At 34.4% G+C, this 27,671-nt stretch overlaps 1 protein-coding gene across 6 annotated transcripts in view; it reads right to left on the reverse strand.

The window, feature by feature from the left end:
• Window positions 1-5,891: 5,891 nt before the first annotated feature.
• LOC136038592 (histone-lysine N-methyltransferase PRDM9-like) overlaps window positions 5,892-27,671 on the reverse strand; it is a 206,651-nt gene continuing 184,871 nt past the window's right edge. For all 6 annotated transcript variants that reach the window (XM_065721794.1, XM_065721792.1, XM_065721797.1 and 3 more), the window contains 2 exons: window positions 13,309-13,429; window positions 5,892-8,173 (listed from right to left, as the gene is read on the reverse strand). In XM_065721794.1, coding sequence (XP_065577866.1) covers window positions 8,170-8,173; window positions 13,309-13,429 — 125 coding nt within the window. In that variant the 3' untranslated portion in view covers window positions 5,892-8,169. The remainder of the gene's footprint in view (window positions 8,174-13,308; window positions 13,430-27,671) is intronic.

Below are 27,671 nucleotides of genomic sequence, written 5' to 3' on the forward strand. Positions count from 1 at the left end.
GAAGTTTTTAGTTTTTGGCTTTGGCTCTTGGAAGGACTACTAAAAATTGCTCCACTCGGTGTCAAACAAACGACGTTGACTGCAAGGCCCCCTTCAAATTTATTGAGGTTTAATTATAAATACCATTTTACTGAGAAAAAAATTAAAACGTGTTCTACTGATATTCCTTATGTTACTGAAAAATTAAAAAAACTTATAAGAAAAAAAAAGTAATTCTTTCAAGAAAGGTCGTATTACTGAGGCTAATAGTCTAAGGAAGTTCCTACAAAAAAAAATTGAGAAAAGCAGCTTCTGATTATTGTGATAGTAAAGTCAAAGATCAATATTCAAAGAAGCCCAAGCAATGGTAGAGAAAAATTAAAGAGATATTCGGAAAAAGTCCTTCTGAAACTATTTTTCACCTTTCTGAACCCTCTAATGAGTTGCCAGCGATTTGGACTTGTACCTAGAGTTTGATGCTCTGTTAGTAAATATTGCTATATCGTTTCTTTTAAATAGATCTCAAGTTATAAAACACAAAAAATATTTTCTCTGACCCCCTCCATATTTATTGTGGAATTCCTCAAGGAACCTTATTGGGGCCACTCTTATTTCTAGTTATGATTAACGATATTGATTGGGAGTTCCCCCAAAGGTGGAATTAGTTATGACTTGTCGATCCTTGAAGTAAGTCAGGAATACTAAAAGTGACCTCCTTGAAATCCTAATCCATATTGCGGATGAAGCTAAGAATCTAAATATGAAAGTAAATTCCGCTAAACCAATCATAATGACAATAAGTTTCTTGAAATACAATCCCGTTTTCCTAGACCTTATCCCACCCGAAACGCTCGTGAAATACGTTAAAATCTTGGTTTCACAATTCCAAATAATCTTAAGTGGGATATGTATGTTTCAAATATTTCTAAACAAGCAAATGTTTCACTATCCATGTTAAAACTTTAAAACAAATTTGATTGCCCTAAGATACCCTAATATCGATCAGTATTTATTTATAATTTGTCAGGCCACTATTAGAATATGTATCTCCGGTCTGGCATTTACAACTTTTAAGTGTAGTTAGCAATAAAAAGAGTTGGTCCAAAAGTGTTCGCTTAGGATCATCTAAAAAGAGAGCAAAATTCAATACTCCTTAAATCTGCAGGCATTACCACGCTAAAAGAAATAAGGAAACAAATTTGTTTACGTTTTGCTAAATCAGCCATTTCTAAACCCCGTACTGAGATCTCCCCTGATTTTCACAATCCCATTAGACCCCTTCTCCTCTGCTTAGCCTCCTTGGCAATACCAACGTATTCTTCAATCCACGCTGCTACTGAGAGGTTCTGGAAAAGTTTTATTACCTTTTTTCTGGAGTGCCTTAATAATTCCTGATCTGTGTCCAAATTAACTCCTCCCTATCTTATTTTAGTTGATGGTGTATGGTTGCAAGAGCCAACCTTTTATTGTCACTTTTATTTTGCCCATTCGTTACATTTATTTAAGCTCTATTTCCTTTTTAACTTATTCTTCAGCACAATCCTTTCTATAATTGTCAATATTCCATTTTGACAGTTAATTTGACATGATTTTAGTTGTTTCTTGATTTTACATTATTTGACTTAGAATACGAATTCGTCATTTTTTTTTTTAGCATGTGATATCGTTTTATCCCTCAATCTTTGTTTTTGCCGTCAATGGCATAAAATTCATTTTAGTTCTTGGACTTTGATTTTCTTTTTTTTTGCATTGAATTTTTATTGACCATTTTTACGCTTGCTTAGTGTTTCTTTTACTTTCGTCTTGCTGCATTTATTTGTTTCTTTGTTTGCTTTCTCTTTTTGGACATATGAAGCGAATTTGGCTCTATTAGAGCTTGTGATAGCCCTTTGAAAGTAAATAATGCCTTATATCCTATCTAAACGTTTGTCCGACTCATAAAAACGTAACAAAAATGAATATAATCATATTTTTAATGCTTTTTTTGTACGTTTGTGTGCCTCCCTCCCAGTTTTTTGTGAACTTATCCCCCTCCTCCAAAAATAACCTTGATATGGCTCTGCAATCAGTGATGCTTACTTTATTTTCTCACAAAAGAACTTTTTGGTTTTACATTTTCGGACAAAACTTGACCAATTAAAGTAGAAGAAAACTGATTTTTCAAGAAAGTGCGGGAAAACTGTTCTTTTTGCTGATTTATTTACCGTCCAAATCATCTTATTGGATGATTTGCCCCCCCCCCCCCCATGCATTGCGCTCCCAGCCGAAGGAAGAGAATCACGAGGCCGTTATCTGCGCTACGCAAACCATTGGTCAGCATGCGACGAAGTATTTTTTTAATCCAAATAAAGGTAAATATAGCAATCACAAACTGGGCTACATTCGGCTCATATGGACATATGCACTACTGGGGCTATGCCTAAGATATGGGCCTTCAGATTAGTTTAATACGTAGCAGACGGTAGAACAAAGGTAGAAGACGAAGAATAAAAGTATACGGAATCTGAACGAGACTGTTTTCCGAACTGTTTATTTTTTCCAAGTTTCTCCCATGAAGAGTTAGACATAAACCGTTCTCTTGTGAAATATGTGGGCTTTTCAGAATCGAATCTGATCAAGTCCATGCGTATTTATAAATCTTGAGATTTTAGCTTCAAAGTATTTGACTAGCACTCACATTTTATACCAAGAGATGGTACAAAATGGTATGAAATCAAGTTTTTCTTTCTTTCAAAGCCAACTTGGATGTTTACGTCCTAAAATATTACATACCGTTGATTTTTGAATTAAAATGGAATAGTTGTGGGAATCAAGTCATGGCTAATAGTAGAAAAAACCAAGACAGATACACCAATTGAGTGAGAGGCAATTCTGGCATTAACCCCCCTTATTAGGATTTTTGAATTAAAATGAAATAGTTGTGGGCATCAAGTCATAGTCTATCTATTATCTGTACATACGTTATTCCTAGGGCAGTAGAACCAAGGTAGATAGTCATAGAGCTAAGATAGTGATAGAACCTATAGTTTTCCAAGTGTTTGGTTAAATGGCACGGGTAACTGTGCCTCTCTCATTGGACCAATATTTGTTTGTTATCTTTTAGCAAATCATGCCTGCCTAGAATCTTAGGCAGGTTGACCAAGAATTTACAAATTGACATAGGTCCATTATATTGCCTGGAATGAAAGGTAAACAAGGCACGCATACCTATGGTCTTAGGCAGGTTGAACCATAAATTTAGAATTGACACAGGACCGTTAACTTTGCCTACAATCAGAGGCAAAGAAGCTTCTAAAGTCAAAATTGGGTCTAAAGTCAAAAATTGGGTCTAAAGTCAAAATTGGGTCAAAATGTGCAATGAGCGTCAGGCAAGGCGAATGATTCAATTTTATAATATAATATTTTTTCTTAAATATACTACAAATTCTTTCCGCCCAAGAAAAATGAGTAAACACCAAGAAAGCCTGGATGTTTTCCAAATAAGTTGACTCTACAAGTAAAACCAACAACAGAAGCGAAGCACCTATTTTCATTTCTCCACGGCTTAATTGACTAGGTAGATTTGTCTCTGACAGCGGCACCAGTCGGAGGGGGGGGGTCTTTTATCCACCCTAAATTTTAAGATTCGGTATTTTTTAATTATTCAGAACACACTCAAGATTCTGATCTGTAACCTTGAACCTTGACCCGGTTTTTTAGCCACAAAGAATACTGATAGGTGACAAAATGCACTGGACTTATATAGCTTGGGCTATATATTTGCACATTAAGGGGGTGGGGGAAAAATATTTGGACAGCGTGAAGTTAAAAAACAGTTCTTACTTCAGAATATACAGAATAATTTTAGCTAGAACATTTTTCATGGAGACCTGCTATACTTTTGGCAGACATACCAAAAGAAAACTAGAATTTAAACTAAATTGTTTGATTTTATGTTTTACCGGTATGTTATTTTTAGATGTCTTTTTTAGGCTAGTTTTTCTTTCTCTTGATAATGACTTCTAGATGTGAAGAAGAAAGATTCGAGCTTTCAGTATAAATTTGTTATTACAATTTTTTTCTAAGTCTTATTGAAACACTTTAATATGCTTTCGTTTAAAATGTATATGAAAAGCAAGCGCAGTCTAAGAATTTAATCAATTAACCCTTCTTCCCCCACCTCTTTAAAAACCAACTTGAAGGGGCTTTAAAGTAAAAATAGTAAAATGGGAACGAAAAAGAGTACTGAGAAAAAAGACATCATTTGCAATCTAAGATGAAGTATGAATAAATTCAATAAAAGTGATGAAAAAAAAAATTCTAATAACAATTTTGACTCAGTTTCGATAACGTTTTGGTGATGCTAAATTTTCCATTTGCTCTTCATTAAAAATGGCGTAAAAACTGAGACTAATCTTTTATTTAGGAAAAAAAAATACTTTATGTCTGTTAAAAGCACTTTTTTAATAAAGCAAAAATGACAGTGACATAATATAATTCAAAACTGCTAAAGCTGTTAATAGGAATCTGCGGAACCTTTTTGGTAGCTACCCTATTGGCTAGCCAACTAACTAACCGTATCTCAAACAGTAGGCTGTATGAAAATGTGCTTCAATCTTGCTTCCAAGGTTTATAATGAGAGAAAGGTTGACATGGCTGGGGCAAGTTTTACAAAAGACAGATTGGCAAAGATAGGTAAGCGTCCCTTGTTTCTCTCATTTTCAGGCAATCTAATGGTCCTATGTCAATTTTAAATTTTGGGTCAACCTGCCTGAGACTCTAGACAGGCGGGACTTGCTAAAAGGTAACAAACCGTGTATTGGTCCAGTACGAGATGCACCCGCATAGGCAAATAAATAATAGGCAAACAAATAATAAAAACACAATAAATAGTAATATTCCTATACTCACAAGTATCTAGATGGGGTACCGACATATGTACAAGCATATAACACATTTAAATCCATTTTTCGGTTTAAGTCAACTTTCCAAAATATTGGACACTCTCCAGACGTACTATCCAATGTATCTCCCAACTTTCAAATATATTGGAAAATTTTCCATTATAATTGCAAATCCGAAGGTGATACTCAACACAACTATTTCATTTTAATTCAAACCATTTAGGGTCAAACAAAAAGCAGTATATTTACGTATGGGGTAGAAGGAGGCCAAAAAAAAGATTTAAGCAGAATTGTAACTTCTAATAGCGTAAGGAGGGAGGCTTTGAATAGATTGGCATGGAGGAGGGCCATGCGTAGCACTGAGGGCCTCAGGGGTCTTGGTACCGCTGTGATTTCTTAGTAGTAGTAATAGTAAAGAAGTTGCAAAAATAATGAAGATTCTAGCAGTATATTAAGAAAAAAATCTTTCGACTGCAATTTCTTCTAATAAGTTTTTTTTTCGTTTTCTTACAAAAAAAAAGAAATGTGTAAAAAGCTAAATCCCTACAGTTGGGAGTCAAACTTCAAAAGAAGAGAAAGAGAAAATAAGAAAAAAATAAAATTATCGAACCGAAAGATAGAAGAGGAATTAAAATAGATTGGCGAAAAAAAAGGTTTAAATAAACAATAAATGAAAATTGTTGCTTGTAATAAAAAGATTTAAACTGGGGGGGGGGCAGAAAACTAGATAAAAAGAAATAAAAGATAAGAAATAAAGCACTTGACAATTAAGGTCATAAGGGTTCATTAAATTAGACTAATTTAAAATTACGATATTATGAACTTACGAAACTATGTGACCTATGATAAAAAAAAATAATGTCTTTCTATTCCTTTTGCCGTAAATCTGTTATTTCATTGTATGAAATAACAAAGTGGTTTAAACCACTAAAGCAAATCTTAAGACAATTTTCTATCCTTTTTTTCTGAAAGAGAATCTGCTGTCCTCCTTAAATAAAATGAAATCGAAACAACATAACTAATAAGAAATGTTTGATAATACTTTAATATTCTCCAATTTAACAAAAGAAGAGAAAAAGAAACAAATCAAAGACATAAACAAAATTGAAAATCACTAAGTAACAACCGTGAAACAATATAAATAAACTAGAAGCAGCAAAGAGCATGCGCAACTTATAAGAGAGAGAACTGGCCTTAGTGCCAATACAAGAACGTTACTAATACCTTCTAGTGTTTGATATGTCTTGGCAGTTTTCCAGCTTTTTAGTTCTATTTTTCTCTGAGATTTGATACTTAATGCGACAGTAATCTTGTCAGTTATAATTTTGGTTTATGCTAATTTGGTTTAAGGTTTTTGGTAATTTGGTTTTTAATATTTTGGTTTGGCTAATTTTGGTTTATGGCTACATCAAACGTTAGAAATGCAAATCAATAAATGCTAGATGGCGTCAGCATTTTTTGCCGACACTAGACAAATCTAAACCCAACTTTACGGTGAATGCATGCTTATGAATCCTTATTTTTATGTTTTTTTTTTTTTTTAGTTGCTGTCCCCTTTAGAGGTAATATCCTATGGGTTTTCCCCAACTTTAGTAATATTTTCTTTTCTTTTTGAGGCGCTACTTAGGAAGATGGATGTTGCTTAGGAGTATATAGTAATAAAATTTAAACCATTTAGGGTCAAACAAAAAGCAGTATATTTACGTACGGGGTAGAAGGAGGCCAAAAGAAAAGATTTAAGCAGAACTGTAACTTCTAATAGGGTAAGGAGGGAGGCTTTGAATAGATTGGCATGGAGGAGGGCCATGCGTAGCTCTGAGGGCCTCAGGGGTCTTGGTAGGCGCTACTTAGGAAGATGGATGTTGCTTAGGAATATATAGTAATAAAATTAATATGTTATGGACCCCAATTTCATTCATTCTCTTAAGAATGCATAAAAGTAAATAAAAGTAAACTTTTCTGAGCTAAGTTTATTCTTGAATTAAATAGGATTTGAACAAAATCAAAAAGAAAATTTTTCGAGCCACCTCAAAATATTTTGCACCACAGTCTTTGCAGTCTTGTATCAATTAGAAGCAAAACCGTCTAATGGTTTTGAAATCTTGCTAATTTGAACTTTTCTGAGATAAGTTTATTCTTGAATTAAATAGGATTGAAACAAAAATAAAAATAAAAATTTTTGAGCCACCCCAAAATATTTTCAACCACAGTAGTTGCGGTTTTGTATTAATTAGAAGCAAAACCGTCTAATGATTTTGAAATCTTGTTAATTTGAACATTTCTGAGCTAAGTTCATTCTTGAATTACATAGGATTGATACAAAAACAAAAAGACAATTTTTGAGCCACCTCAAATCATTTTGCACCACAGTCTTTGCAGTCTTGTATCAACTAGAAGCAAAACCGTCTAATGGTTTTGGAATCTTACTAATTTTAACTTTTCTGAGCTAACTTTATTCTTGAATTAAATAGGATTGAAACAAAAAGAAAAATTTTTGAGCCACCTCAAAATATTTTGCACCACAGTCTTTTTGCAATTTTGTATCAATTAGAAGCATGACAGCTGTTTTGTCAACAAAATATATTAGTAACAAGAGATACTAAAAAAAAGAAAAAAATTGAATATTCAAAATATGACTTGAGATTCAAGAACACAGAAAAAAAATACAATTGAAGATTCAAAATACGACTTGAGATTCAAGAACACAGAAAAAAAAGTTAAATGGAAAAGAAATGAGAAAATAACTCGATGATGAAGATAAATAAAAAATCTAACAATTACAAAGACAAAAAACTGTGCTTAAATATTTTATGATAAATTTTCCAATGAAAAAAAAAGTTCAGAAGAACTAACTCGACAATTAGGATCAGCCAAAAGTTAATAACAGTAAAAAAAAAAAAACACTTTCTTGAAAAACTTTTTACAGCTGAATTTTGATAGAATTCAAATGCTACCAAAAAGGTTAAAAAGTAAAAGTATTAAGACATAAGAGACTGAGAAGACGCAGGGAAAGTAAAACAAATGACACAGAAAAAACACTTCGACAACAAAGATATAAGGGTAACAATAGCACAGTAAAAACAGCTTCCTCGCTGATTTAAACTTTAGACAAAAATAGCTTATAATCAAGTATTGGCAAGTAAAATAATATCAGCGCAAAATACAAAATTCCAAAGAGGAAACAAAACACAAAATCTCAAAATAAGAACAAGAACCAAACGATAAAAATTTGAAGGAACTCAAAATAGATGTATTTTGCAACCGGAACAGCAGTGGAATCATACAGGATTGGAGACAATTGCAAGCTTCATCTAATGAGAGAAAATATATATGAAAACAAAATGTTATTATTTACTCTCGGTGAGTTTCCAAAAACTTAATAAGCCTTAAACATGTTGTCTTTTATCAAATCTACAACTAAAAAATTAGCTAGTAATTCTAGAACAAATATTAAATAAATAACCTTTCTTTTTTAAAATAGTTATTTCGGTAATTTTGGCTATTAGGCTGTTTTTTGTCTATTTTTGTTATTTTTGCTGATGTTAGATTAATAGAAATTTCAAATATTACTAAAATATTATTTATATAATATTTATATAATACATACGATTTATATAATATAATTTACATAATATTAAAATACTATTCTTAATAATAATGAATATAGGAGAAGGTATTTTTCAAATTCTAGCAATCAATTGTCCAATCGACAATCGGCGTCTGTGGCAAGTGCAAAGGTTAAAAAAATCTTTGCAGTGCAGAGTTGGTTATAATAAATGTCGTGGGATATCACAGACGACAAAAAAAAAAGCAAGTCCCTAAAGATTTCAAGGTCGATGCAACAACTTATATAAGAATAAAGAGTCCTAAGATATACTTGTATTATAAAATAGCTATTCTTACACACAATAGATTTTTTGAATTAAATTATATTAGTTTTTAATCGGAATAGTCTATTTCACGGAAAAAGAAAAAAAAAATCTGTTTTCGTTTTTTTTCAACAAGAATCCATAGTTTGGCTTGATATTTGTATGTTGGAGAAATTTAATATTCATTATTATTATTCGTTAATCATTAATATTAATAAATAACATTCATGTCTTTTAGAAGATTTAAGAGGAAGGGAGGAAGAAAAGCAACACAACAACAAAAGAATTATCTTACTTCTAAACCATGAATAGCCGTGAGACAGGCATGTACGCAAAATAATTTTTTTTCGGGGGGTGGGGGCCCAAAACCTTCGAAACAGCAGATATAAGGTAGCACTTTTTTATTTAGTAATGCAAACAGCACGTATATCGGAAAATACAGATTAACTTTAATCTGTAGTATTGTAGCGGATGGGGGGAAGAGGACGGAAGCCTCAAAAGTACGTTTTAGGCTCAGATTATGTTCATAGCGACTTAGAACCAGTGAATAATCCCACTGAAAGGGAAATTTTAGGGTTAACAGTGCAATACTGGTGCTGTGGGGGGTAGTTCTTCTATTGCAAAAACGTAAGATTTTACTGAAAAATGATAGTTTCCAAAATTGATCCATTAAAAGCTTTACTCTATCCTGAAAAGGCGGGATAAACGCCCTAATATCAAGGATAATTCTATTTTGCCGTGGAAAGCAAACTCTCTTTACAAAAAAAAAAAAAAAAAAAAAAAAAAAAAAAAAAAAAAAAAAAAAAAAAAAAACAGTACAATTGCTAATTACTTCAAAAAGGGTAAAAAGTCAGACAGAAAATGGGTTAATAATTGGGCTTGACTTGACCGGATAATTGCATGCTGTAAAATCCCCCAAAAAGGGCTTCACACATGTATCTAGATTCTTAATAAATGTCCTACTTTTGCCAGAAATTCCAAGAAACCATGGGGAAATTAAACATTTCACAAAATTTCGGGGGGGGGGGTTTGAAGGCCCCCCCCCCCACCCTGCGTACGTGCAGGCCGTGAGATATCTTTTCTTTGATGTTTCGTTAATTGATTTTTTAATTATTTGAAACAAAGTGCTCGTAATATAATTGCTCTCAGTAAAGCACAAATGACACTCTGGTGAATCAAGAAGTTATATGTTACCAATTGAATGTTACCAATTAAATGTTACCAATTGAATGTTACCAATTGAATGTTACCAATTGAATGTTACCAATTAAATGTTACCAATTGAATGTTACCAATTGAATGTTACCAATTAAATGTTACCAATTGAATGTTACCAGTTAAATGTTACCAATTAAATGTTACCAATTGGTAATCAAGAAGTTACCATTGTTACCAAAACATTTAGTGACTTAAACATTGATCTTTCTAAAATTGTTCCAGTAATGACAGGTGATGCGCCATATAGGGTTAGGAAAAAATATAGAATATATGAAATCATTAGTGGAAACCTATGGACATTACAAGGTTCATTTTCATTGCAAATTACCCACCAAGACGTGTTTTGCGCTTTGACTGGATCCTCAGAAATAATTTTCTTTTTTAAATAAAAATTCAGTTAATTTCGACTTAAATTAACAACAATTAATCAATAATTTTAATTCTAACAGAAAGAGTGAGTTTTATAACTGTCCAGCCATTTAACAAGAAAGATTCTTCAGTGGTTCTATTGGGCGTTGAATCATCCAATAATAGAATCTCAAGGCTCAATAGTGTGATGAATGAGTCAAGAAAAAGTATAAGAGATATTTGAGGGGTTAATTGACGAGATTTAATCTCATCGATGCTAGGGATATAATAAACATTCATAGGATTAAGAATCCTATCAGTAATTTAATGCTACTTTACTGACCCCTCCACTCATATCAGTGAACTTAATTTAAAATTACAAGGTTTTTGAGGTTATCTTTGAATGCATTAAATTTTCAGAAAGTAAACATCAAATTTTCAAGCAAGATATTGAAACTAAAACGCTTAGAAGAAAGACCTTAGAAGAAAGGTCTCACCAGGTTAGTCTTAGTAGAAAGGTCTTAGTAGAAAGGTCTCACCAGGTTAGAAGCAAAACCATGCACGTGTTTTCAATTTTTAAAATTGGAGGAACAAAGCGAATGCTTATGATAATAATAGTATATTAATATATTATTATATATTAAATAAATATATGAGTTACCTGTAATTCTGTAACATAATGTACTAAACTCATAAATTCAACAGTTCAGTGAAAGATTCAACCCGTTCACAAGCCTAGAACAGACAATTAAAATAATTAAGAATTTCGATGTAGTTGATTACAATATCTAGAATTAATTAAAGTATTTTCGATGGGTGCATTTTGACAGTTTATGCAAATGGTAGGTTTTCAGGATCGATTGATAGACGTCAAGCTAAGATCAGTAGAAGAAAGCTGAGCATTTTTAGCATTCTACAGCTATTTGGTCAAAAACAAGTCGACCTAGTCATTTTGCAGGATATCCTTTCCACGGCAGCTCCAAAATTACAAACGCTCAACAAAACTGTATTTGTTTGTCCAAAATTCACTTTCTCCCATTTTTTCCACTTTAATAGCTTGAGCCATCCTAGCTGATTGGTTAGCACGTTAGATTTGAAATTCTTTGTCCGTAGGGTGGGATTTCAATTCCAGGTGTGACCAGTTGTTTCATTTAGGACAGGGGTCAGTGGCGTGACTCTGTAAGCTCAGCCAAACCTACCCCTTTAGATGGGTACCAGGAGAAATTTGGGAAGTTAAGCAGGAGGGTGTGCTAAAGCACAGGATGGCTGGCCCCCAACCCCATTGCTCTTTCTGGCTGTGGGTCTTTAAACAGATATAAGCATCGCCTGTTTTGACTTTAAGGGTCTAGTGCGATATCCTTTACCTTACCTTTTTTTTACTCTTTTACTCATTCTATTCAACTAAATTCACCCAAATGAAAAAGTTATTTACCATCTAAGGGGGTCTGCTAGTAGTAGTCATTAGCTGTAGCCTGTTTATAGTAGAAAATGTAATACTTTTACAAAGCTATTTTTCTATTTAAGAAAAATACTAAAGTTTTGTTTTAGTCAAATGGTCAAACTATGTGGGTTATATCACAACTAAGCCAGAAATCAGCTCCAGTAGATAACTCATAGGCTAGATTGGTGTGTCTGCGCAGGCCGTAATATGTGCATTAAGGCCCTCCTATCACACCGTCATGACTTATCCTTGTTGAATAGGACAGACAGTCTAGATTTTTTATGGACTATATTAACATATTTATAAATTAATCAAGTACTTCGCAAATTTGTATTTATTGTGTTTTTCTTTTTTTCTTTTCTCATTGAGACTTCTTTAATGCCTTTCTTTGTGTTAGTTTTTGATTCTTTAGAGGTTACATGTGCGCACTAACTTCTTGAAAGGGTTAAGATCCCCAAGGCCCCAAGCATTGAACATGGCAGATACTAGCTAACTGGACAAAATACTTCACGGGTATTAAGTCGCTGTTATTTTCCCATGCATGGTAGTTGAACTTTGAGCAATGAATAAATAAAGATTTTGAGAAAAAAAAAATCATGGCAAAAACGAATACAGAACTCTATTATAAGCATAGATAATTTTTGTTTGGTATTACAATGCTGTACATGTTCATATGCCTCCTCACTTGAGAACTAGTGGTAAGCCTTGCTTGACTGAAAATCACAATGGGTGACATAGAGTATGGATTTTTGATAGACCATATTAATATATTAAATATAATAATTACTTAATATATTACTATATATATTAATATATATTAATATATATATATTATATAATATATTAATATATATATATTATGTATATATATGTATAATATATATATATATATATATATATATATATATATATATATATATATATATATATATATATATATATATATATATATATATATATATATAACACATATATGTATAATATATATATATATATATATATAAATATATATATATTAATATAATATATATATTAACATTAATATATTAATATATAAAAGTGCTACTTTATATTTGCTGTTTCGAAGGTTTTGCCCCCCCCCCCCGAAAAAAAATTCCTGCGTACATGCCTGTCTCACGGCTATTCATGGTTTAGAAGTAAGATAATTCTGTTTTTGTTGTGTTGCTTTTCTTCCTTCCTTCCTCTTAAATCTGTAATATATTAATATATTCATAAAATTATCAAGGACTTCGTAAATTTACACTTGAGTGTTTTCCTTTTGTCATGGGAGTTCTTTAAGGCATTTCTTTGTGTTATTTTTTAATTCTTTGAAGGTCATATATGCACACTAGCTGCTTAAAGGGGTTAAGACCCAAAGGGCGCATTAAGGCAAAAAAGTCTCCTAACATTGAACACTGCAGATACATGCTCACTGGGCTAAATACTTCTTCTGTATCACGTCACTGTTATTTTCCGATGTATGGAAGTTAAACTTTCAGCAAAAAAAAAGGGAAAAAAATAATAGATATATGGACAAAATAAACAACAAAACTCATAAAAAAATACATACTTTTGTTTGTAATTGCAATGCTTCGTACTTTCATGCTTTCTCAGGATATATCTTCTAGTAAACCCTTTTTGACAAATTTCGCATTTATACGGTTTTTCCCCTGTGTGAGTAAGTATGTGAGCTAAAAGCACAGAAGAAACTATTAAAACACACACAAAAATAAAAATATCAAAAGCAATACGAGCTTTTTTTAAAGTTAATTAGGAGACTGCTAGAAATACTGGCCTGGAATTAAACCGTCCTTTCCAAGACACCAATAAAAGCCCTTGTAATTAGACAAGTTTAAACATAAATCTGTCTTTTTTTTTATATTTACTTCGAACGTTTCTTTTGGTTTAGCAAATGACAATACTTGTAATATTTATCCTGAAAAAAATTTATAGAGATATATTTTTGAGACATAAATATACTTTATCTGAAAAGATATAGATAATAGAATCTGTAAAGATAATAAGATATAGTATTTATCAACATTATGACCGTCACGAGTGGATCCAGGAGAAGCGGGGGACCCCACCCCCACCAATATTTTTTTTGGTGCCCTCTTTTCCTCTTTTTTTGTCTTTTTTTACTCTTTATTTTTAGAATAAATTTGTCAATTTTGGCAATTATTGACACCTTTGTAACATTGCTCCCCCCCAAGACTTTCCTCACTGGCACCTTTGTCACATTAGGCCTAAGACCACACCGTTTATACATGACGGATAAAACCAAGAAAGGGAAGGATATAATAAATGAAAAATAAAATCAAATAGGTGAGAAAACTAGGATTTTGTCAGTCAGTAGCAAAATATGATTACGAAAAACAAGCAAATATTTTGACAAGGACTTCTGCCAAGTCGTCCTCAATACTAAAAAAAAACAAGAGCTAAGAGCTCATATGGCACTTGTGACGAGGCGAGAAGAGCTAAGAGCCAAGAGATCATATGGTATGAGCTCTAACAAAATTCTATGAATCAATAGATTGATTTAAAAAGGAAAATAAGAGGCTTAATGCCGGTCAAGATTTAAAATAAGAGCTCTGAGTCACAAAGTCCCTCTAAATATCAAAATTCATTAAGATCCGATCACCCACTCGTAAGTTATAAATACCTAATTTTTTCTAATTTTTCCTCTCCCTTTTGCCCCCCAGATGGTCGAATCTGGGAAAACGACTTTATCAAGTCAAATTGTGCAGCTCCCTGACACGCCTACAAATTTTCACCGCCCTAGCACGTCCAGAAGCACCGAACTCACCAAATCACTGAACCCCTCCCCCCAACTTCCCCAAAGAGAGCGAATCCAGTACGATTCTGTCAATCACGTATCAAGGACATTTGTTTATTCTATCCACCAAGCTTCATCCCGATTCCTACACTCCAAGTGTTTTTCCAAGATTTCCCCCTCCAAATCCCCACAATGTCAAAAGATCTGGTCGGGATTTGAAATAAGAGCTCTGAGACATGAATTCCTTCTAAAAATCAAATTTCATTACGATCCGATCATCTATTCGTAAGATATAAATACTCCAATTTTCATGTTTTCCAAGAATTCCGGTTCCCCCCTCCAACTCCCCCGAATGTCACAGGATCTGGTCGGAATTTGAAATTAGAACTTTAAAGCACAAGATCCTTCTAAATATCAAATTTCATTAAGATCTGGTCACCCTTTCGTAAGTTACAAATACCTCAATTTTCAATATTACCCCCCCCCCCAATTCCACCAAAGAGAGCAGATCCGGTCCAGTTACGTCAGTCACGTATCTTAGACAGGTTTCTATTCTTCCCATCCAGTTTCATCCTGATCTCACCGCTTTAAGTATTTTCTAAGATTTCCGGTCCCCCCAACTGCCCCCCCCCCAATTACGCTTGATCCGGTTGAGATTTAAAATAAGATATCGGAGTTACGAGGTCCTTCTAAATATGAAGTTTCATGAAGATCCGATCACTCCTTCGTAAGTTAAAAATACGTCATTTTTCTTATTTTTCAGAATTACCCCCCCCCCCGCAATTGAGCGGATCCGTTCCAATTATGTAAATCACGTATGCAAGACTTCTGCTTATTTTTCCAACCAAGTTTCATCCCAATCCCTCCAATCTAAGCGTTTCCCATCATTTTAGGTTTCCCTACCCCAAACTTCCCCCAATGTCACCAGATCCGGTCAGGATTTAAAATAAGAGCTTGGAGACACGATATCCTTCTAAAAATCAAATTTCATGGAGATCCAATCACCTGTTCGTAAGTTAAAAATACCTCATTTTTTCTAATTTTTCAGAATTAACCCCCCCCCCAACTACCCCAAAGAGAGCGGATCCGTTCTGGTTATGCCAATCATGTATCTAGGACTCGTGTTTTTTTTCCACCAAGTTTCATCCCGATCCCTCCACTCTAAGTGTTTTCCAATTTTTAAGGTTTCTCCCTCCCAACTCCCCCCCCCCCCAATGTCACCAGATCCGTTCGGGTTTAAAATAAGAGCTCTGAGACACGATATCCTTCTAAACATCAAATTTCATTGAGATCCGATCACCCCTTCGTAAGTTGAAAATACCTCTTTTTTCTAATTTTTAAGAATTACTCCCCCCCCCAACTACCCCAAAGAGAGCAAATCAGTTCCGATTATGTCAATCATGTATCTGGGACTTGCGCTTATTTTTCCCATCAAGTTTCATCCCGATCCCTCCACTATAAGTGTTTTCCAAGATTTTAGGTTTCCCCCCTCCAACTCCCCCCAATGTCATTAGACCCAGTCGGGATTTAAAATAAGAGCTCTGAGACACAATATCATTCCAGACATCAAATTTCATTAAGATCCAATCACCCGCTCATAAGTTAAAAATACTTCATTTTTTCTATTTTTTCCGAATTAACCGGCCCCCACTCCCCCCCCCCCCAGATGGTTAAATCGGGAAAACGACTATTTCTAATTTAATCTGGTCCGGTCCCTGATACGCTTGCCAAATTTCATCGTCCTAGCTTACCTGGAAGTGCCTAAAGTAGCAAAACCGGGACTTTAGGTTTTCCGCCTCCAACTCCCCCCAATGTCATCAGATCCGGTCGGGATTTAAAATAAGAGCTCTGAGACACAATATCATTCCAAACATCAAATTTCATTAAGATCCAATCACCCGCTGATAAGTTAAAAATACTTCATTTTTTCTATTTTTTGCGAATTAACCGGGCCCCCACTCCCCCCCCCCCCCCAGATGGTCAAATCGGGAAAATGACTATTTCTAATTTAATCTGGTCCGGTCCCTGATACGCTTGCCAAATTTCATCGTCCTAGCTTACCTGGAAGTGCCTAAAGTAGCAAAACCGGGACCGACAGACAGACCGACAGACCGACAGACCGACAGAATTGGCGACTGCTATATGTCACTTGGTTAATACCAAGTGCCATAAAAAGACGAAAAAAAACAACAGAAAAAAAAACAACAAAATCTAACCTTTCGAGGTGAATTGGATAAGAGGACACAAGGCACTGACAAAAAAAAAAAAAAAAAAAAAAAAAAGCCAGCCAGAAGCCAATGAAAGGGAATTCAACAATTAGGTTGAGCAAGTATTCTTTCCCATGCAATAGATTTTGCCTGTCTGCAATTTCGGTTTTCATTAGCTATGCGGACAGGTTGTTTTAACTTCGATTGGGCGAAAATATTGATAGGAGTCTTTTAACATTACGTTGTTACACATTAGGCTCAAGGAAATACATCCTGTTTCTTTATTTATAGCCAAATTTCTGTTTATTTGTATATTTTTTTTCTCAATTACGTCTTTAAAAAGTTGCAGTAGGCCAACTACAGTAAATATTAAAGTTGCCTCTTCAAAAAGAACTAAATCTTCAGGATTTTCGAATAAATGCTGGACCAGAGCTAAATCAAAGTTGTCATTTTTATTTTCAGATATCGGGGACTTATCTATTGACATTTTGTGTTCATTCAATCGTTCCCCTAGTTGTTGATAGGTCCTACCAATGTAGAATTTCCTACATGAACACGAGACTTTGTAGACATCACTATCCAGTATAATCACGAGGGAAATTTTACATTGATAGGACCCATCAACATCTAGGGAAACGATTGCATGAATACAAATTTCAATAGATAAGTCCCTGAGATTTGAAATAAAAACTGGCAACTTTGATTCAGCTCTGGCTCATCATATATTCGAAAATCCTGGACATTTAGTTCTTTTTGAAGAGGCAACTGAGAAAAAAAAAATATAAACAGAAATTTGGTTATAAATAGAGACACAGGAGATATTTTCTTAAAACCAATTTATAACAACTTAATATTAAAAGACTGTCAATATTTACGCCCAGTCTAATTTAAAACAACCTGTCTGCACATCTAATGAAAACCGAAATTGTAGACAGGCAAAATCTATTGCAAGGCAAAGAATACTTGTTCAATCTAATTGGTGAATTCTTTTTCATTGATTTCTGGCTGATTTTGTTGTTTTTTTTTTGCTTTTTTTGTCCGTTTTGTTTTTTAGCACTGAGTACGACTTGGCGGAAGTCCATGTCGAAATATTTACTTGTTTTCGTCTTCATGTTTTGCTACTGGCTGACAAAATCTTCGTTTTCTAACCGATTTAATTTAATTTTTCATTTATTATATCCTTTCCTTTCTTTGTTTCATACGTCAGTGTGGTCTTAGAATGTATTTACGTCAAGCTTACGGGGAGTTTTTGACCAACATTGTTTTAGACTTTCTAAGTTGTGTTGATAAACACGCAAATCTTATTTATCAGTTCAATTTTTTTGAAACTTGCAAAACAAATCGAATTCTTCCTCCTTCTTTACGTTTCAACTTACAATTAGGCACACAATCTGAAGGCCAGCTTATCCAGAGTTTATCCAATGGGTTTCAAAACTCTAAAAAATATTTTAAAAGACCATAGACTCAAAAGACACGTCTTCAGTAATAATATATTTAATTTCAAATCTTTACTATATCAGACTTTATCCGTTCCAGATTTTCACCTAATTTTAAATATCTCACAAATGTCTTTCCAACACGTTTCCCATTTAGCGAAAACTAGCTTGTCAAAAAAACTTTCAAAACTCGAATTTCAACATTTCCAACAAACACGGAATTTCGTTCCTAGATTTTGTGCTGGCCCTTCTTTAGAAAATATATCCTCCATGGTTTTCACATCCAAAGAGCTAAGTATTCTATCAAAAGAGCCTAAATTTGTAACGGCTCAGACACACGTAAATATATAAGAAATTATTACGGATGTGGATTATGGTATTTTTAGCTCTGATGGTGAGGTTCAAAATCCAGACCCACTCAGAAGAGAAATTGTAAAGAGCATTCTTGATTATAAGCCGTCATTGTCGCTTTCAACTAAATCAAAGGAAGAAATTAAAATCCTCCAAAATTTGAAGTGATAAAAATACAGTAATTACAAAAGCGGACAACGGGAACACAGTTGTACTTATAAATTCTGCAGATTATCAAAATAGAATAAGTACCCTTTTAATGGATAAAAATATTTGCAAAGAAATAAAAACTGATCCCACAGATAAATACACACAACAGCTGAGAAAAGAATTAGAAATTTCTAAGACAATAGACTAATCACCCCTCTAATGTGCAGAAAATTCTACCACAAAGGTCGTTCAGCCTCAAAATTTTATGGTCTACCTAAAATCCATAAGAAAGATAGTCCATTACGTTCTATCGTAGCATGTTATAGTTCTCCAGCTACAAGTGTAAGAAAGTCCTTAGCCACAATTTTCAAGCCTCTTCTAACCAAACAGAAATCTTACATAAAATTTTTTATAGATCTTGTTGACAAGCTGAAAAATCAAAGTATAACAGAAAAAAAAAAAAAAAACAGTTCATGTGAGGTACATAAATGTGAACAGGCCTTACAAAGAAAATTAGAGAAAAATTCTGCTTGATCAGATTATAAAACCTTAGAAATTGAAACAACAAATACGCTTGCTCATCTGTGCAACAAGTTATCTTTGTATCTTAAGTCCGAGATCTTAAGTCCTTTGTATCTTAAGTCCAGGCCGTCCTAGCCGAGTCGGTTGGTGCGCTGGATTTGGGATCCTTTGTCTGAAAGGACGCGGGTTCGAATCCAGTGTACCCAATTGTTCAGTTTGGGACGGGAATAAGGGGCGTGACTCTGTAAGCTTAGCCAGAGTCGACCCAGCTTTAAATGGGTACCTGGAGAAATCCGGGGAAGGTAAACAGGAAGGGTGTGCGAAAGCAAAGGATGGTTGGCCCCCAACCCCCCATTGCACTTCCTGGCTGAAGGGCCCAGAAACGGAGATCAGCACCGCCGGTAGGGACTATAAAGTCTAATGCCGTATCCTTTACCTTTTTTTTTAAGTCCGAGATAAATTTTTCCTTCAGATGGGCCTACCCATGGGTGCTGTTTTGTCTCTTTTTTTGGCAAATTTTTACTTGGATTTAATAGGACAATCAGTTTTGAATAGTTTCCCCTTGAAAACTCTTCTGGTTTCGCTTCGTTGATGATGCTCTTGCTTTTTGGGAACATAGTCAGGACTCTCTAAAAGACTTTTTGGCACATTGAACTCTTTGATTCGAATCTTCAATTCACAATAGAACTGGAAGATTCAGGAAAGCTCCCTTTCTTGGATGTTTTAATTATAAAAATACTCCAAGCCTTGAATTTTCTATATATAGAAAGCAAACCCATAGTCACCACTATCTATATTTCTCGTCAAATCACCCCCCTTTTGTGAAAAGAGGGGATAGTAATTTCTTTAGTAGACAGAGTTCTAAAAATCTGTTCATGTAATCATACAAAAACTGACTTGGATTACGTTAAAGATATTCTATGCTCCAGTGATTACCCATTCAACCTTATTGAAAATATCCGAGATCACCGATTAAAAAAGCTAATACAGGAAAAAAGGGAGACCGTCCTCCCTGATTCAGTTACACCAGCAATTGAGTAAAAAACTTTCACTACAATACCATGCGTCTCGGAGCTTAGCAACAAACTTGGAAAAAAAATAATAGTCTCTCTTTTTCTTTCAAAAAATTTTTTTAACTGGGGAAAGAATAAAACTGACCCTATACTGGGTAAGTGTGTCTAAAGAGTCCCGCGTAATATGGGAAATTTTACATTAATAGGATCCATCATAAACTAGGGGAACGATCACATGAACACAAATTTCAATAGATATATTCCTTAGATTGAAAAATAAAATTGACAACCTTGATTCAGCTCTGGCCCAGTATATATTCGAATATCCTGAACATTTAGTTTCATTTTGAAGGGCAACTTTAATGTCTATTGTAAATGGCCTACCGCAATTTTTAAAGAGCTAATTGAGATAAAAAAAAAATATATGTAAAAACAGAAAACCGGCTATAAATAGAGACACAGGAGATATTTCTTTAGAATAATGTTTCCTGAATTTCCTGAATATTTCTGAATAATATACAGGAGATAATATATTCAGGAGTAATATACAGGAGATATTATTCAGGAAAACCTGTCCGCATATCTAATGAAAACCGAAATTGCACACAGGCAAAATCTAATGCAAAGTACAGAATATTTGTTCAATCTAGTTGTTGAATTCTCTTTCATGAATTTCTGGATGTTTTTTTTCTTCAGTATCTTTTCTCCTCTTGTCGAATTCACTTTGAAAGGTAAAATTTTGTTGTTGTTTCTTTCTTTTTTCTTCTTCGTTTTTTTTTTTAGCAATGAGGAGGACTTGGGGGAGGTCCTTGTCGAAATATTTATTTGTTCTACGTCTTCATATTTTGCTACCGGCTGACAAAATCCTTGTTTTATCACCTGTTTAATTTTATTTTTTATTTATTATATTCTTTCCCATCTTGGTTTCATACCTCACATTGGGCCTCCCCAAAGATCTTACTTTAGATCAGCCCCTGATAAACTCGCATCACCAATAATATAACTACTTAATTATGCAAAACTAAGAGTAAAACATGTGTTGAAAAGAAGTTTACATAGAGATAGGTAGAAAACAATTAAATTAATAGTTGACAAAAGAAAAATTAGTTAATCTAAATATTAGGTTTAAAAAATCGTAACCCATTTCATTTAATTTAAAAAAAAACATTTTTACGCCTATTCGAAGCTCAGAGTTTTATTCACCAATAAATACGAAGCGAAAATGCAATACTCTTATTTCCCCTCAATAGGCTCCATGGTCAAACGATTAATTGTTCTTTTTTTTTTATGTGTACTAGAATCTAAAACATATTATTTTGTTCATTTTATCTATTTTTTAAACATATATAAATAAATTTCGCCTTATCCACCACATCTAACCCGAGTTCTTGGTGAAAAGTGGTTTCATGAGAATATTTACATCCCAATACTAACAAGACACATTCAAGGTTATAGAAACACTCCTTACCTTCTTTTAAACACAAAAAGATTATATAAAAATAGGTCTTAACTAAAGAACAGCAAAGTAAAGCGCCTTATAAAAATGTGCTTTCTTCTTAGGTACGTGCAGCCAAAAAGCTAAATTTTTCACGTCGAATTGATGTATTTCGTAAAGGTAATTTGCATTTAGACTATTTATAATGAAGCTCTTTCACGGAAGAAACTAAAACAACTTTCAACATGTCTTTACAATAAAACTGATGGATCCATTGTGGACGAAAACTCAGCAGCAAGCAGGAGCGGAGCCAGGAGGTTGGCGGATCTTCCTTAAGATTTTCTGGCGCCCTCATTTTGTTAATAGGAGGCGCAGACCAAGGGAAGGGGCCTAGTCCCTAGAATTTCATAGTAGAAACCAGGACACCCCCACCCGGTGGTCATAAAAACAGGTGGAGGATGACAAAGGCCCTCTGCTGTGCACTCAGCAGGGCCCGCCGGCGTGCTGACACGTTCCGCGAGTTAAAAACCTTAGAAACACCATCGTTGGAGGAACCTCTATAGGACATCTGTGACAGGACGCAGAGTCCGGTTTTATGGACAACGGACTCTGCAGGCGGCTTCCTCGACCCTGTCGGGGTGCAAAGGCTCTAGGGAACCCTTGGTCATGAAAATTCCCACGAAGAATCAATGAAAAAATGAATACTCCCAGAGATATTGTGCCTGCTACGGCCACCAACCATCTTGGGATGAAATTGCTATACATATAGAAAACGAAGCCAACAATAATGACAAAAGAAGGTTTTATAGAACTCTCAAAGAAAAACGAAAAAAAAGGCACCTGTCACTGGTCCTTTAAAATAATTTAAGGTAATACGATTCCTGAGGCACAAGGTGAACTTGTTCAATGGAAGAATCACTTTAAAAGCCTGATTAATCCAAACATAAATGGGAAAGATACGATGATGATGCTGCCACCAACAATTGAAAAAAAAACACCCCGTAAAAGCGACATGGCACCGACATGACGCCAGGTGACATGGCAGTCACCTGGTGAAGATGGTGTCCTCTGGTCTAAAAGGCCTCACCAAATGTTGTGGCGGAGCAACAAAAATCCCTCTTCAGTCTGATATAGAAGAAGAAGATCTTCCCGTCTGATTGGAGGGTGTCAGTAATAATACCAGAATTTAGAAAGAGGTAAAATTGTGACGGCCGTAACTATCGAGGGATATTTCTCACGGATATAGCCACCAAAGTATTTGCGACAATTTTGCTTAAAAAGTTCAAGGGAACAAGGGATGAGCAAAAACGTGAAAATCAGTGCAAATTTTACTGATGGAGAGGATGCACTAACCAGATCTTCACTCTTCATCTTCTTCAACAAAAATGCGAACGCTAGAGGATCCCTATAGTTAACCCTAGTTTTTGGATTTCGAAACTACTTTCAACTCTCTAGCCCGTGAAAACCATTGGAGAATCATGCTGCAGAGGATGGTATGCCGATTGAATTCAGAGCTGATGAAGACCTACTATGAGCATTGCAAATCAACTTCAAGCATGTTGGGTGAAGAAACTAAGCCCTTTAATGTGGAAAAGGGTGTATAACAAGAGTGCAATATTACCCCTAATTTGAATAGCTATTGAGTAGATTGGGTTCAAGAAAGAGCACTCTCGAGTTTTAATGGCGTCATGACGGGACTGGGTGTTAACATTTCTGACCTGGATTACGCAGATGACATCGGTGCTCTTGTTGGTGATCCAACAACTGTCCAAGCAATGCTAAATGAAATAGCTACTGGGTAGCTAATTCTCTCAGCTACTGGGTATGAAGATCAACACAATCAAAGTTAAAGTCATGGATCTATACATACGCTCAGATTTTCAGCTTATTCTTTGATGACATATATTGGAAAAATTCAATACCTTCACTTATCTTGACTTGCTAATAGACTCTCTTGGAGGCTGTGACCTTGACCTATAGAACAGAATCAACAAAGCCCAAGCCAACTTCTCTCAACTCCGTTATCATTTGTGGAACAGATGGGAGATCCGCGTGAAGACAAAATTTCTGTCAATAATGTAGCTGTTGTTGAAGCTTAATGTATCTCTCACCTGTTCGCCTTAATGCAGTTGAGACTTGGCCACTGAAGGCGCTTCATCTATAAGTTATAAGTCTTTGACCGCCGCTGTTTACAAAGAGCATTGAGGATTCTATGCTCCAAAAGAACTTCAAATGCTGATGTGCGTCACCGCTGCAGTAACATTAAGCACAAAGCCAAGATCGTCAAACAGAGAAGACTGCGTTGGCTATACCCTGTCCAGCGAAGACGCAATGAACTCATCAAATATCAACTAGCAAGTGCTTGTAGCTGCTCTTTTGCCCGATTGGCACAGACGTCGTGGCAGTCATTCGGAAAATTGGTGGGCAACTGTAAAAGACGACCTCCATACCATTGGTGGATTTCGAAAGGTTGGATTTGGAAAATTTGAATGGGCTCATTTGATTGCAAATTTAAAATTCTAGCTGGTAGGTAACAAAGTTGAAATTTTAAGGTAATGACAAGCCAGTAAAAAAAAAACAAAAAAAAAACATACAAGTAAACAAATGCATCACTGGCCATACACCGTTCAAATGACTAAGCTGAGTAAAACGTTTCTTGAAAGTAGCACACTTGAAATTTTCCCCGCGATACAATCTTAAATGATCAGCAAATAAAACACTAGTTTAAGAATTACCCTTTATATGCGAAAAAAAAAGGTTGATAAACCTAGAGATCTTACTGTAAAGTTTTGCAGCATTTTCAAAAAAATATCAGAATAACTAAAAGCCAAAATACAACCTCTAAGGGAAATCAAATTAAAATTGTCACAAGAAGCTTTTATTTTGGCTGGACTCATTTGATTGCAAATTTAAAATTCTAGCTGCTAGGTATTAAAGTTGAAATTTCAAGGTAATGACAAGCCGGTTAAATTAAAAAACAAGTGAATAAAAATATAATGAGCCACTCACTATTTAAATTACTGATGTCGGAAAAACGTTTCTCGCATGTAGGACACTTAAACGGCTTTTCTCCAGAATGAATTCTTTCGTGTGCCGTAAATAAAACGCTAGTTTTAGAAGTACTCTACATATATCTAGGTTGATTAACCCAGAGATCTTACTGTAAAGTTTTGCAGTATTTTCAAAAAATTTCAGAATCACTAAAAGCAGAAATGCAACCTCTAAGGGATATGAAATTCAAATTATCACAATAAGCTTTTCTTGGCTGGGCTTCTGTGATTGCAAATTTAAAATTCTAGCTGCTAGGTATAGAAGTTGAAATTTCAAGGTAATGACAAGCCGGCAAAATAAAATAACAAAAAAATCATACATGTGAACAAAATATCATTAGCCACTCACTATTCAAATTACCAAGCAGGGAAAAACGTTTCTTGAATGTTGAACACATAAACGGCTTTTCTCCAGAATAAGTTCTTTCGTGTCTTGTAAAAAAACGTTTCGTAAATAAAACGCTAGTTTTAGAAGTACCGTACATATAAAAAAAAATAGAGGTCCGACTGCAAAGTTTTGTAGCGCTTTCAAAAAATATATTAAAATCACTAAAAGCAGAAATTTAACCTCTACAAGGGACATTAAATTTAAATTGTCAAAATACACATTATTTAGCTGGACATTCTCTCACGTTTTATCAAATACTGATCACACATTTTGACCAAATGTAAGGTTTGAATATGTAGCAAAATGAGCAGGACTTGGTGGAGATTTAATTTCTTCGACATTTCTCTTTGGGAAGATTTAACTTCAATCATGTTTTCCTCAGTTTTCAATCCTCCACAATGATATGTAAAACTGAGCTCTGAGTTTTCTTCTCTCATAAAATTATATCTCATATTTTTATCTGAAGTCATATTACAACTACAGTTAAAACACGGGCTATCGCTTAAAATTCTTGAATACACTCTTTTAGACTAATCTCAAAACTTACAATGGCTAATCATTATACAATATTTTGTTTGATTGATTTAAAAAAAATTTATGCCAAGAAATGACTTGTTTGACTTAATAAGTGTACCCTTCATTTCTGTAGACCATCATATATTATTAACAAAATAATTACTATTAAGAAAATGTGAATTTTACAGACTAAGGGATGCACCGTTAAGTTTGCTTCGTAATTATTTTCAGAATGACCAGCAGTATTTTCATTAAGAGGAAATCTCGTCTAGTAAAAATTGTGTTAATTGTGGGGTTCCCCAAGGTTCCGCATTGGGTCCTACTCTATTTTTATTTTTATTAATGATCTGCCTATTTTTGTTAATGACCTACCCAGATTTACAGATTTTGTTGATAATGGTCCGAGTAAAACACAGGTCACTGCACCCTTATTTGCGGATGACAAAACGCTGATGTGTGTTGCCCGTACAGAATAACTGCTTATGTAAGCATTAAATGCAGCAATGCACATGGCTAAAAATCAATTAACTTGACCTGCATATAGGTAAGTCAAATTTTGTTATTTTTTTCTCGATCTCCAAATTTTTATCATTGGATCACTGAATTGATATCAGAGAGGGAAGTTGTCAAACGTACACGGTTCAACAAGTACCTCGGAATTAATTTTGATGAAACCCTATCATTTAAGGACCATGTAAAGTCGATTTTTAAAATACTGTCGCGCAACGTAGGTATGATGCACAAATTAAATGCGCAACCCCCCCCCCCCCCCCAAATATTTTACGGTGGTTATATTTTCCCCTTATTCACCCTTATATTTTGTATTGTTCATCGATATGGCTTGGCACTTTCCCCTTGTTACTTCGTCCAATCCTTGTGATCCAGAATAACACTATTTGAGTTGTTTGTGGTACAGGGAACCGGGAGTCCATGAGGTCGTTCTATAGTGAAATTAAATAAAAAAAAATTTTTTTAACAGAAAGTAAGGAGCGACATTAAAACTGAAAACAAACAGAAATTACTTCGTATATGAAAGGGGCTGTTTCCTCATCAACGCCCCGATCTTTACGCTAAAGTTTGACTTTTTCTCTTTATTCTGATGAGGAGGCAGCCCCTTTCATATACGAAGTAATTTATGTTCGTTTTAAGTTTTAGCGTCGCTCCTTACTTTCCGTTAAAAAAACTTGTTTTTTTTAATTTAATTTCTGAACGTTTTTGAATCAATGCATATTTTGATTTTGGCTCTCCGCAGATGAATAATTAAAGCGAAATTTACATTTTTTTTTTTGGCTAAATGGCTTTCTCATAGTTTTTATCTAATAATTTTGAGAAAAAAGGAGCGGAGGAGGAGGCTTAGTTGCCCTCTGTTTTTTATGGTTACTTAAAAAGACAACTAGAACTAAATTTTTTACGAATGTTTTTATTAGTAAAAGATATACGTAAGTTACAAATTAGCTTACGTAACGAACTTCTGTATTCTCATGTTTTTATTACGTATATGAGGGGGTTCGCCCCCTCGTCAGTACCTCGCTCTTTACATTTAGGCTTAAATTTTGTCCCAATTTCTTAAGAATGACACCTGAATCAGAAAAGCCGCAGAATAAATAGTTGAAATTACTAAAAATGGTTTAGCGTAAACAGCAAGGTATTAGGAGATGGTGAGCCCATCATATGCGTAATAATTTCTGTTCGTTTTAAGTTTTAATGCTTCTCCTTACTTTTAGTTGAAAATTTTTTTTCATATTTATTTTTTCATTGTTTTTTTTTTTTAATAATACTAGAAAATCCTACGCTCTCTTTATGAAAATTTTCTTCCCTCATGACAAATTCCTCCAAGGAAAGTTCCCCAAACATATCCCCCTCTTCTCAACACCCCCCCCAACCTAAAACCCCCCCTGAAAACGTCTGTACACTTCCAAATAACCATTACTATATGTAAGCACTGGTCAAAGTTTGTAACTTGTAGCCCCTCCCACGGGGACTGTGGAGGAGTAAGTCGTCCCCGAAGACATAGTTACAAGTTTTTTGACTACGCTGAATAAACGCGTCTATCTCAGAATTTTGATCCGGTGACTTTGGGAAAATAATC

Source organism: Artemia franciscana, chromosome 18 (assembly GCF_032884065.1).
Source record: "Artemia franciscana chromosome 18, ASM3288406v1, whole genome shotgun sequence".
Classification (NCBI taxonomy): Eukaryota; Metazoa; Arthropoda; class Branchiopoda; order Anostraca; family Artemiidae; genus Artemia; species Artemia franciscana.